At 53.4% G+C, this 12,259-nt stretch overlaps 1 protein-coding gene across 3 annotated transcripts in view; it reads right to left on the reverse strand.

The window, feature by feature from the left end:
• The window catches only part of Dscaml1 (DS cell adhesion molecule like 1), a 300,532-nt gene that overhangs the window by 72,740 nt on the left and 215,533 nt on the right, over positions 1–12,259 (reverse strand). For 2 of the 3 annotated variants that reach the window (XM_063255847.1, XM_063255846.1), the window contains exons 4-7: positions 10,880–11,026; positions 5,318–5,596; positions 2,935–3,210; positions 1,129–1,425 (exon numbers count right to left, since the gene is read on the reverse strand). In XM_063255847.1, coding sequence (XP_063111917.1) covers positions 1,129–1,425; positions 2,935–3,210; positions 5,318–5,596; positions 10,880–11,026 — 999 coding nt within the window. The remainder of the gene's footprint in view (positions 1–1,128; positions 1,426–2,934; positions 3,211–5,317; positions 5,597–10,879; positions 11,027–12,259) is intronic. The other variant, XM_063255848.1, reaches the window with a different exon arrangement.

Raw genomic sequence — 12,259 nt, forward strand, 5'->3', positions numbered from 1 at the left:
AGGCCAAGACTTAGGCGTTAAATGGAAATGTGGGTACTGTGGACGCTCTGCTTGCTCACACTGGTATTGTCCCCAAAGAACTGCATGTGACCTTAGTGGGCCACAAGATCTTCATAGATGAGCTAGTGATTTTCTTTCAATGTGAAGGTTATTGTGGACTATAGAGGACTAAGAGGCTATAAACAGGCCTCTGTGGGGGTGAGAAAGGGGCTTGGAGGACAGTGCTGCAGACAGTCACGGCAGTCTCTGGGCCCAGGTCCCCATCCAGGAGCAGGGAATCTCTCAGGGCCCTGCAGTATTTCCCTTCCAACCCAAAGGGAGGACAAGGGGAGCCAGAGAGGAGGCCGTATTTCTCATGCAGAGTGAGATGACTTGGTATGAACCTGTACCCGTATATCCCTTACCTGTTTCTGGGGCACTGCTAAAACCCAGTGCCCATTCCTTTCCACTCCCCTGCTCCTCCTCAGCCCTGGGGTCAGAGGTCACTGGTAGGTCAGCTGATGACCAGTCAGACCCAAAGGGCTACAAAGAGCATCACAGGTGAGTGCTCTCACCATGGGGACTTGGAGAACTGAGATATGGGGATAATCACTCCTCTCCTCTCAGAGGCTCCCTGCCTTGGAATGCCCCCTAGCCTCAGCCTTAATGGTTTGAGCCTTAAGGGGAGAAGATGATACCCTGGCTCCTGGCCACCTATATCTCCTAGAGCACTGGGAACTAGCTTGGGAGGGGCATGCTGGGGACATGGCTGCTTGTCCAGGTCAGGTTTGGTCCCTCTGCACCAGCCCTGTCCCTGTCCTTGCAAGGCCCTGGTGGGGCTGGCAGATGCTAGCGGGTGCCTGGGGCCCAGAGCCATCTGATGGGGTGAGTGGGGTGGGGAGGGTGGGCAGGCCGGATTGTGGGGCAGAAGGGAAGGAGTGGGTGGGCATGAGGATGAGGTGAATTACATGGGGTGCACACTCACACACAAGAATGGATGACAGGGCTGGGAGGGGACGAGAGAGGGGAGACCACTACTAAAATAAAAATGATTATTAATAATAAATACTAATCACAAGAATAATGGTAACCATAGAGATGGCAAAGGAACTCAAAAGCCTATTCTGATATTTAAATGTAGACAGGCACCTCTTACGTTTATTCGCGCCTGATATTCAGCACTGCCCACCGAGTTCCGCGCCGAGCACCGGTACACGCCCCCGTCGCGGATCTGGGGGCCCGTGACGTTCATGTGGCTGATGGTGGTGCCGTCGGACATGGTGTACTGGTTGGTGCGGTGGCTTCCGTCCCGCACGATGGGCTCGTCGTCCAGGGCCCAGGTGACCGTGGGGGGCGGGGCACCCTTGGCGGCACACATCAGTGAGAACTGCTCCCCGGGGTTGACCACCTTCTCGCTGAAGGAGGAGACGATGCGGGGCGTGCCGTCTGCAGGGAGCGAGGAGCCCCCTTCAGGGTCACCGAGCCTCGGAGACACTGTTCCCCCCAGGCCACCCCACCCTGGCAGGGGGAGGAGGCGAAGCAGCAGCAGGATCAGTAATAGCAATAATTGGACCCACCCTGGCCAGCACTGTGTCCTTGGGCAGGTCACTCAGCCTCCTACATCTGCCCATCTCTTACTGGTGGAAGAAGAGGACAGTGGTGGCAGTACAAATACCCACACCATCAGGACACTGTGAGGACTGGGTGGATTAATGCATTGAAGTTGCTCAGCATTGTGCGTTGTAAGTACTTAATAAACGTGAGTGGCTCTCAATTGTCCCTTGTTCGCCCCTCTCTCTTCCTTTTAGTAATAAAGACGCAGGGGCTCAGGAAGGAACCGTTTGTGCAGCTGCGTGTGGCAGGGGCAGCCTTTCGCAGTCTGACTCCAGTGACCTTGCTAGTGGGAGCCTGCGGTGTGGTAACACTTTTATCTAAGGACCCTAAACCCAAGGCCTGCAGGGAAAGCTGCCCAGTCGGTGGAGGTGGGCAGTCTGTGGCCCAGCCTTGAGCCTAGACTCACCTAATAACCTTGGATGACATAATTAATTTTTGCACCCAAGCTTCCTCCATGACATGGAATGTGGGGAATGTAATTATTAACCCTGGCCATCCTTCCACATGAGATTGTTTAAAGGATTAAACAGTTGTTAAGCACAGCCCATTCCATTACTGATATGATTATTTTGTGTCCATTAAAAATAAAAATAGAATAAAATAGATGTTAAGTACTCTAAAAAGTTTCTAAAAATAAAGAGAGAAAGAAAAGTCAGGCGAATGTAACACAGCACTCTATGTCAGGTCCATGGTGCACACCAAAATGCTGATGTTAATCCAAGACTCGGCCAGTCTGCCAGCCCCGGTCCCTGCTTCTGGAAGAGACCTTTATCTAAACACTAGGGACAGCCTGATGCCTGGGAGAGGTCGCCAGGGCCACTGGGCCGCAGCCCCTCCTCTGCCTCCTTCCTGCCCATTCGGCTTGTCTGCCCCATCGGGAACCCTGGGGGTGACAGATGGAGACTGAGACTCCTGGTAAGAAACAGAGCTTACTGTGAAGAGGCCTCAGGCAAGGAGAGGGTGCAAAAGTCCAGGGGTTCCTGGCATTCTTCTAGCTCTGGAAGACCGAAAACTGTCAGACCCCAAAGAACACCCTCCAGGAGAGACATCTGGTAATTTTAGAGGGCAAAAGCAATACAACAGGATGCTAAGAGGCCTGATTCAAACCAGAGCTCTGTAGGGCAGAGCTGTGTGACCTTGAGGGGAGCCCGAGTTCTCTGACTTTAAAATAGGTGACATAAATAAGGGGTGGGCACACAGGGCCCTTGGAAGCCTAAACGAGGCAGGGGCTGTCTGGGGTGCAGTGGGCACTGGAGGATTTCAGCCAGCATAAACTCCGCCCTGGCAGGAGGAGGTGGGGAAGTGGAGTCCTGCCCACCCTCTGCCTGGTGCCCAGCTCACCCTCGAGCACAATGATGGCAAAGTCCTGGGCCGTCTGGGCCTTGCGGGTGGCGAAGCACTGGTAGGCCCCAGAGTGGCTCTTCTGGGCCGAGGTGATGAGCAGCGTCTCGTTGCTGAGCCCGCGGATGGAGATGGCCTCGTCAGGCAGCACCAGCTCGGTGTTCCGGTACCAGCGGATGATGAACTCCGGGGAGCCCGTGAGGGCGCAGGAGAGGATGACCGTGCTGCCTATGCCGGTCTTCAGCTTCTTTGGTGTCAAGGTCACGTGGAGGGGGTCTGGGCCGGGTCAGGCAGGGCAGATGCGAGGGGAAGGGGAGGGTGGGGAAAAAAGGGGAAGAGGGCTCACTGTGGGTGGAGGGGACTTGCCCAGGGGTCTCCCACTCTGGGACTCAGTGGACTCGTGCCTCTCTCTTGCCCTTCTTGTGATGGCCCGTGCCTCCCTGACTCCGGTCCCTCTGTTGCGACTGTAAAACTGCTTCAGCTCGCTGAAGAGGGCGGGAACTGGACTCACCACCCTCTCTGCCACCAGCCCAGGAACCAAGGAGGCTATGCTGATTCCCACCCCAGACCCACCCGTGCAGACAACCAGCACCGCCTGCTGCTGGTCTGACTTCCTTTACAAGGACCTGTGGGTCCGTCCACGCCTTGTCCCCATCAGAGGTTCTCCTTGCTGCCACCACACACCTGCTCAGAACCTTCATGGCTCACAAAACTCCGCACCACATTTAGAGCCTTCAGGAACCGCCCTCCACAAGGTGACACACTCTCTAGAGCATCAGCAACCTAACTACAGTTTATTTTTCTCTTGGGCTGCTCCTGGTATTGGAGCTGGTGGCCACAGCACCCTGCCCAATTCCTCCTCACCCTTCACACTGAGCTCTGGGTGACCTCTTCCAGGACTCTTTCCTGTAGCTGTCCCCCAGATTCCTCTTCCAGGGCCTCCAACACCACACCCAACATACTGTCTTGTTTTCTTGCCCCTTTGGATCATAGCTGCTTGGGAGGAGCACAACATCCTTCAGCCTTGTGTCTTTACAAGACCTGAGCTGTGTTCGTTGATTGACTATCCAGCTCATTACCAGCCCCCAGCCAGCCTCCGTCCTCAGATCTCTACAAAATTGGGGTTCTGCTCAGGGGCATCGGCTGCAGAAGTAGGGGACTCCTGCACAGGTCAGCTGCAGCTTACATAGGCATGGCTTTCTCTCATGAAGAAGAGAAATGTCAGTCACCAGTCAGAGCTCCCAGGGCTTTGCCAGCTTTGTTCTCTTCACTGCCTCTGCATGGGTTTGGTGGCAGAACAGAGGGGACTGGGAAGCATTGCTTTCTCTCCAGGAAACTGGGAGACAGGGGCCAAAGAGAGGCTGGACATAGAGAAAAGCCAGCCTACTGCCCCTTGGGCTGAGGAGCTGAGGAGTGGAGGAGAATCAAGGACTTACACGTGCTGCACGTGCCAGTGTGGACATGTCTGGAGAGGGTTGCTTGCTGCACATCTGTGAGTGTACTTGGATGTGAACATGGTACAGCAAAGGCCTATGTGCATGTGCATAGACGTGGGCACTGTGCATATGTGCACATGAGTAGGAAGCAGAGAGCATGTGGGTTTTTGGCATTCACGCCTGTGTCTGTGAGGGTATCTGCTTGCGTGTGTGGACCGTGGCAAGAGCTGTGAATATCACATTTACCTGCAGTCAGGCTTGCTGATTTCCCAAGGATTTGGCTGTGTGTGTCCTCTTGACCTATATCCTGAGCTACGTGCACTGTGTGTGTGTGTGTGTGTGTGTGTGTGTGTGTGTAACAGAAGGGAGTAGGGAAGGGTGAATGTTACAGTAGTCTAAACTCTGTACAGGAGGAAACAGGAGAGGACCAGAGTGGATTTCCAGCTGGCAGCTCCTCCTAGGGCAGGCTTCGTTGCTCAGACCTGATATTTGGTCTGGTGGATCAGTGTCCCTGTTAATTACTGTTAAATGCTCTGAATGTCATTGTGGGGTGGGGATGTGTGTCCTGTTTAATGAATTAACATCTGCATTGCTTCCCTTAGTTCAGATACTGCCTCCTCCTAACAAGCCAAGAACCCTGACCTCATCACCAACCTCATCACCATCCTTGCCATTGCCACACTTGATTCCTGAGAGGTAGGAGGGTGGGGATCACCACCCCATTTTGTGGGGAATGACACTGAGCTGATGGTCATGGTTGCTTAATCTACCCAAAGTCAGGTGCTATCTGACAGTGCAAGAACCGAGTCAAACCAACGGCTTTTCTAGGACACCAACTGCCTACTCAGCCAGCCAGGAGCATCCTCTGTGGCCAGCAGCAGTCTCCCCTGTCACTTGGTGGTACCCTCACAGGTTACTGGGACTGCAGAGGGGTTTCCTTGACTCACCGATGACCGTGAGGATGCCTGTGGCCTCTGCTGAACCAAAGGTGTTAGTGACTTCACAGATGTAGCTGCCACTGTCCTCAGCCCGAAGGTCACTGATGGTCAGCCCTGTGATGCGCTTGGTCCAGCGGCTGTCGGCTGGGAGGGGCCGGCCATCCTTGAGCCAGCGGATGGCAGGGATGGGGTAGCCCGAGGCAGTGCAGGGCAGCTCCACTGTGTGGCCAGCCCACACTTCCTGGGAGTGGAAGCCATCCAGGATGGTGGGGATGGACTCGGTGGGGTCTGGAAGACAGAGAGGGTCAACAGCTCAGTGTCCACCCTGGAGGGAGGATGCAAGAAAGTTGGAGAAGGAAGCAAGGCCCAGACTAGAGTCCTTTCCCATCAGAACCCCAGAGAGAAAGTCCCATGCAGCTCCACAGGACAATGTCCTCTACATAAGACCCTGAGAACCATGGTTAGAGCCGGGGCAGAAGGAGAGAATTCAGGGTGAGAGTGACAGAGAGACAGACAGACAAAAAGGAAGCAGACAGTGAGGTGCAAAGGGAGAGGGTGTGCCTGAGAGCTCTTTTCATCCAGAGTCTCAGGAGCAGTGACTTTGGGACAGGAGACTCTTGATGTCCCCACTTTGCAGTCCTCGGCCAGTCTCTCTCTCCACTTTGCAGTCCTTGGCCAGATTGTCCCTCAAGGACTGCGGTGTCTATCTGCCCCTGTCCCTCTCTCCCCTCCTGCACTCTGGGCTGATGAGATGACCAGCACATTTCTGCTGGAGCCCAGAAGGATCGGGAAGTGAAGGCTTCTGCAGCCACCCCTCACCTCACAACCTCCGTTGTGCAGCATTCTAGACCAGGAGAAGCCAGCACCCGTGAGACCCATGGGCCTAGACTGCAGAAGACCAGGCCCCAGGGGTGGCATTCAGTTTCTACTGCCCACATCACTTCTGAGTGGGTGACCTGTCTTCTTTCAGCTTTAACTCTAACGGCCTCTTTGGGATTCTGCCTTTGGTGACAGGTCCTTGCTTTCAGGCTTGGCAGGCCCCCCTTTATCTATATGTCACCCTACGACTCTTTATCTTGAACCCCAAAGCCTGCTGTGGCCTGGCCTGTCCGCATGGCCTCTCCCCTGTCTCGGGCCCACAGTTTCCACCGTGACACACTGGGTCACCTGGATGCCTGGCCAGTCTGCTTCGTGTGGAGACGCCTCCTCATTTTCCACACGGCTTCAGCCCTCTTCTGGATGTCCCCACTCCCACCTCCAATTCTCACTGGGCTCCCATAGAGTTTTCCTTTTCTGTTCTTTTATTTTCGTGCAATCCCCTCCTCTTTTGAAATAAAAAAAAATTCAAGTGTTTTTTTGAACAGGTAATATATGCACATGACGAAACTTCAGAGGGCATAGAAGAGCATACAGGGAATAGGGGGTCTCCCCCCACCTCCTTCCAAGGGCCTCCTTGTAACCACCTTGGCCACCTTAGCTTTCTAGCAGCTGCCGCTGCAGGCCATATATCTATCTTCCTGGAAGAGGCCAGCTGCTTGAGGCAGTGTTAGCCACAGCTGCCCCTCTCAGGGCTGGTGGGGAGCGGGGCCCCAGGCTACTGCACTGTTAGTGTCTGAGGAAGGATGAACCGGGGCACTTGGATGTGGGTGGAGCCAGGGATCCGATTTTTCCAGATAAAACTCCACATTGCAGAATTTTGTAGACTGGAAAAATAATAATATGCCCAGGGACCTTGGAGGGCACAAAGGGATGAAATCCCAGGTCTCATGGAGGTGCAGGGACCAGCCCAAATCACACCACAGACCCAAGATCAGAGGTCAGATCTCTCCTCACCCCTATTTAGGAAGTGAGGTCCAAGATAGACTAGCTAACATACTAGACTGTGCTCCTGGAGAAGGACCAGGTCAGCATTCTCTCTGGAGGAAAGACTTCCCAGAGACTGCATCTTTCTGACCTCCCAGTGGTCTGGAGGAGGTGCCTCTGGACCGTGAGAGCCTGGCTGGGGCTTAGGGGGCCTGGATTCAAGTTCCACCCGGCTGCTGATATACCACGAGATGTTGGGTAAGTCTTAGGATCTCAGAGCGGAGTGTCCTCATCTGCATGGTTGGTGTGATCCTGGCACCCCCAGATCTCAACTGATGGCACGCCATGTGTCGAAATGCCTTGCAGCCTACGCGGCATTACAGACACGCAGGGCAATCACTCTTCAGTGCTGCCCCCATTCCCTTCCAGATTCCACAGCCTCTTCCCCATCCCCCACCCTGTTGAGAATCATTGGGATAAACAAACCCGGTGCCAGAGAAAAATTATTCAATGTGACACTTAATTGATGCAAAATACACAAATTCCATGGCACACGGCAGAATTTACAAGCGGAGGGGCCATCAGGGTGATGGAGGAAGGGGCGGGGGGAGGGAATTAATCACCGAGGCTCAGGCGTGAAATTAAATTCTGAGGGAAAGAAACCTCTTTCATTACTCTGGAGCAGAAGTAAAATGCTGCGGCGTGTACATGGTGACAGCCCTGGGGGACCGGGTGATGCCAACACGGGCACAGTACTCAGGGAAACAGATGGCCCTGCCCTGAGAAATTGCCAGGGGTGCACTGAGATGGTCCGAGGTGCCCTGGGCAGGCTGCTAGGACCTCCTGCGGGGGCAGGACGGTGCTGTGGTGGTTGGGGACCTGAGGATACCGCCTCTGCACCTGGCCGTGTCCTGAGTGAGTCCAGGGATGGGAGCCTGATCGTTCTGTCTCTGGTTCTGCTTTTTCCCTTTTGTAAGAGTTGCAGCCTCGTAGTGCAAGCGAGAGGAGAGCCTCAGCACACTGAAAGTGCCCAGCTGTGGGGACGGGCACGACTGTGCGAAGGTGGATTTTGCAACTGCAAAATCAGATTATTCTTGCAACTGCCTCACGGAACTCGGAAATTAGAGAAAAATGGACGCTGCCTTGTTCCCAGCCCATTTGGGCAATATGGAAGGAATAACGCAGCAGCACCAGGAGACGACACCCCGCCCAGCGCCACCGGAGCGGGGCTCTTCCACAGTGTCCCCTTTCCTCTTGATGACAACCTAGCGCGGTGCATTTTGTCATTGGTGCGGTACAGATGAGAAAGCTAAGGTCTGGAGACTTTGTGTGTGCAAAGTTGTGTAGCTAGCGAGCTGCAAGGCTGAGATGGAAATTTTGGCCTAATTCTTAAAAAGCCCCTTTAACAGTGCACCCTGGTATCCCTGCAACCTTCCCCCTCACCCAGTGACAGGAGAAGTGAGCAGTGAGCTCACCTTTGGGACCAGAACCCAAAGCAAACACAGCTTTTCTGGAGCTCAGGGTGCCTGGCCACTAGAGGCAGGAGCATCTCAGCTGACCCCCTGCTCTGAGGATCCCTGGGGAGTGGGTCTGGCACAGGGAGTGAGCCTGAAGGTCGGGCTGGGCTCCCCACGTGAGTCCCCCCACTCCTCCCTCACGGCCTTGCCCCAGTATCAGTCGAGTTTTTGCCGAGACAAGCATCTTGCAGACAAGCTGCCTTGTCACCTCCCATCATATCAGGGCTCCGCGTCACTGCACCGGGAGGGGGGTGGGGGCTCCCCTCGTTCTCTCCCCTCGGTTCCCTCCTTCTCTGTCTTCCTTTGTCTTCGTGCGTCTCTTGCTCTTTTCCTGTCCAGTGTCACTTGCTGTGCCCGGGCCTCTCTCCTTGGGCTATCGTGGGAATCTTTCTGTCTGGACTGGTGTTTCTCAGTTTGGCCTTTACCTCAGAGCCCCCAGGCAGAGTGGTGGCTGTCACTCTCCTCCTGGCGTCCTCCCTCCCTGCGGCTGCTGGTGAACGGGGAGTAGAAGGTTGGCATAGTTTTCAGCCTAAAGAGCGTCTTTTTTTTGAGGGACTCTTGCTCACTGCCCCCGAAAGCTGGAGGTCCAGCTAGCAGGCTAGAGGATGAAGGGCTCGATTATCATGGAGAATGGAACAGACAAGCAGGAGAGGGGATTTCTGTGCCTCTCCCACATTGTATGAGAAGCATGCAAATGAAATACAAAACAGCATACAAACAAGTCCTATAATTTGAAGGCAAACCACTCTGACACAACGTGTTTGGGAATTGGGCTGCAGATTCCAAAGTCAAACCACAAAGACTATGCTGTGCAGTCCAGCCCCATCTTCTCCCCACAGGACCACAGTTTCCACTGGCATTGATTAATGTCGTAAATATTTACTTGGCGCCTACTATGTGCCAGGCACAGGGCCAGGCACTGAAAACACAGGGTGAATTAGAGAGCCTGATTCAGTACCCTCGCAACTCCTGCTTCCCTGGTCTCCTCTCCAAAAGTGACGGGCAGATGACAGGGCCTGGACAGAGCTGTTTGTGGATCAGGGTGGGTCTTGCCAAACTACAGAATGACAGAGGCAGACAGAAGCAGAGCTGTCACCCAGGCTAGCTTGTCTTCCTGAGGCCTAGAAAGCATTTGTGACCTCGTGGATCTGAGCCCCAAAGCCAGGGTGCTCTGTCGGTTTTTTCCCTTTCCAAAAGCCACTTCATGCTCACCTCGAGACAGCGATGTTGAAATTGTAGGTCACAAACCATTAGGAGGTGGTGAAATGCATTCGGTAAGGTGTAACCAGCATTTAGAAAAATCAAAATAGGATAGAATAGAACAGAAAATATCAGAGTGCATTTCAAAGGGCGTGGGAGAAAATACCAATGTGCGTTGCGCAGGCTGTGATAAAAACATCTGTCTTTGGCTTGCTGTCAAGAAAGTTTGGAAACCACTGTTCCAGAAAGCTTTCCTTGAAGGACACCATTTGCCTACTGGACTCCCTGCTGGAGGCTGAATGTGGGCACTCAACTGTCCCTTTCCCTGAGGACCTGCAGCCGGGTGAACCCTGAACCAGGATGAGGGTGAGTTTGAATTCTGGTGATGCCTCCCCCGGGCTACATGGTTCTGACAATTTACGTGGCTTTCCTGGGATCTGATTTTCTCACCTGTACAAAAATAGGGAGAACAATACAGGCACTCCAGAGAGGTGCCTAACAGATAACAAATAAGGGAAATTTAGGGTACACTGAGACATTCAATAAACACCAACCTCTATTCCTCCTCAGAAACCACAATTTCTCTAGAAGAATCCTTTTTTAGAAACACATTGTTTATAAATTATACGCTGCCCATTTTCAAATGTCGTGAGGTATTCTACTACTGATGAGAGAGAATCTCAGAAAACACGTAAAGGACACAGGACTAATGTTACTAAGTTTGAGGATGAGATTTCATCTACAAGCTTCCTGGCAGAGAAGGCAAAAAGGGGAACGGGGAGAGTGGGTCCGTCCACAGTGCTCATTGCTGGACAGGTGAAAATGTCAGCTCTTTGCGGACACTTTGGGAACATGCTGTGACACAGACTCCTGGAGGAATGTGGCTCTGAAGTCCTTATCCGGAGACACCCAAACTCAAATGTCTGCCCAGAAGTTTTCTGTGCTGTGTTCTTTAATCTCTTCCCGAGTCCCCTGAGAACTCCCCTGTCTGTGGGGGGGATGTGGAGTACCAGGTGGGCTTCTCGGTGGTTCTCCCAGCCCCCCCACCTACCTGTCACAGAGAGGCGGGCTCCGTTGCTCTGCCGGGTCTCCCCGCTGTATTTGTGCTTCGTGATGCAGCGGTAGGTGGAGAGGGCGTCCTCTTTCTGCACGTCTGAGATGTACAGCCCGCCGTGGTGGGTAATAAAAAACCTGTTTTCTGGAGACACAGTCAGGGGAGTCCATTACTCCCTGGCCTGGGCAGCTCTGGCCGACGGGTGGCCTCTGCCAGGTGTTGCCCAGGGAGAGAAGATGAGGAGGAGGACCAGGGAGAGGAGATGAGGAGGAGGACCAGGGGTGGTGCAAAGGTGGCACAGCCTCAAAGGCCGGGGGCATCACCAACAGATGAGGTTCCCACCCACAAAGTGACAAGTAGAAAACGGAATTCAGAGTCACACTGAGATCTCAGTCTCAGCCTGGCTATCCCAGGCTATGGGCCCTCTGCAAAGTTATGTGATCCCTCTGAGTCTTATCTGACCAATGAGGTATACATGATAGTTCCTGGGTGGCTACGTAGATTAAAAAAAGTGAAAGTGTCACACTTTCTTTTTTTTAATTTTTTTTATTTGCAGGCACGAGGTCATGAAGTTCAATCCCAGGTACTGCAAAAAAAAAAAAAAAAAAAGAAAAAAAAGAAAAAAAAGGGCAAGTGTCTGGCACACAGGAAGTGTCGCTCAGTGAATACTAGCCCATATCTTTTCTGCCTCTTTGCATGAGTTTGCAAAGCTTTCACATGCGTTGCTGGTTGGTTCTTACAACTCTTTGAAGTGTATCTCCTTTTTACCGAGGAGGAAACTGATTTGGGGTGAGGTGAAAGGCTGTGGTTACTGTGAATGGCCTTGACTTTGCAGGGAGCTGGAATCACAGGCGGCAATGCACCCATTTGGTTGACCGTGACAGGAGTCTCCACTCTGAGGTGGAGTTGATTTCCATGTTCAAGGTTCTGGGGTTAACACTGGCCTTGAACTAGTAAGAGCTGGCTCAAAGGGAATGTGGACGCCTTGCAGTTCAGCTCTGGGAACCCCTAAACTCATGGTGCTGGGCACCCTCCCTTGAGAACAGACCAGGACCAGTCTGAGGTTCGGACTGTGGGTTTCTCTGCCTCCTGCAGGGCTCAGCTCCTTCCCCAGATGAGCATGGAGAGCCCAGGTGCCATTTCCACAGGCAGAGGGCCTTGGACTCCGGGGAGATGGTGACTTAACCCTGCAGCAGGGACCCACTAGCATCAGAACACCAGGCCTTAGGGAACACTTGACCTGATTATCCAGAGGTCAGCTTCCTCCTATCTGGGCGCAGAGTGACATCACCACAGCCAGTGATGACAACTTTTTTTGTGATTCCTCTCCCTAAGACAAGTTCAAGATTCTGAACATCTGGAGGTAGGGATGTCACC

This window comes from Cavia porcellus, unplaced genomic scaffold (assembly GCF_034190915.1).
Source record: "Cavia porcellus strain 051 isolate PalLab524CR breed Dunkin Hartley unplaced genomic scaffold, mCavPor4.1 scaffold_9, whole genome shotgun sequence".
Taxonomy (NCBI): domain Eukaryota; kingdom Metazoa; phylum Chordata; class Mammalia; order Rodentia; family Caviidae; genus Cavia; species Cavia porcellus.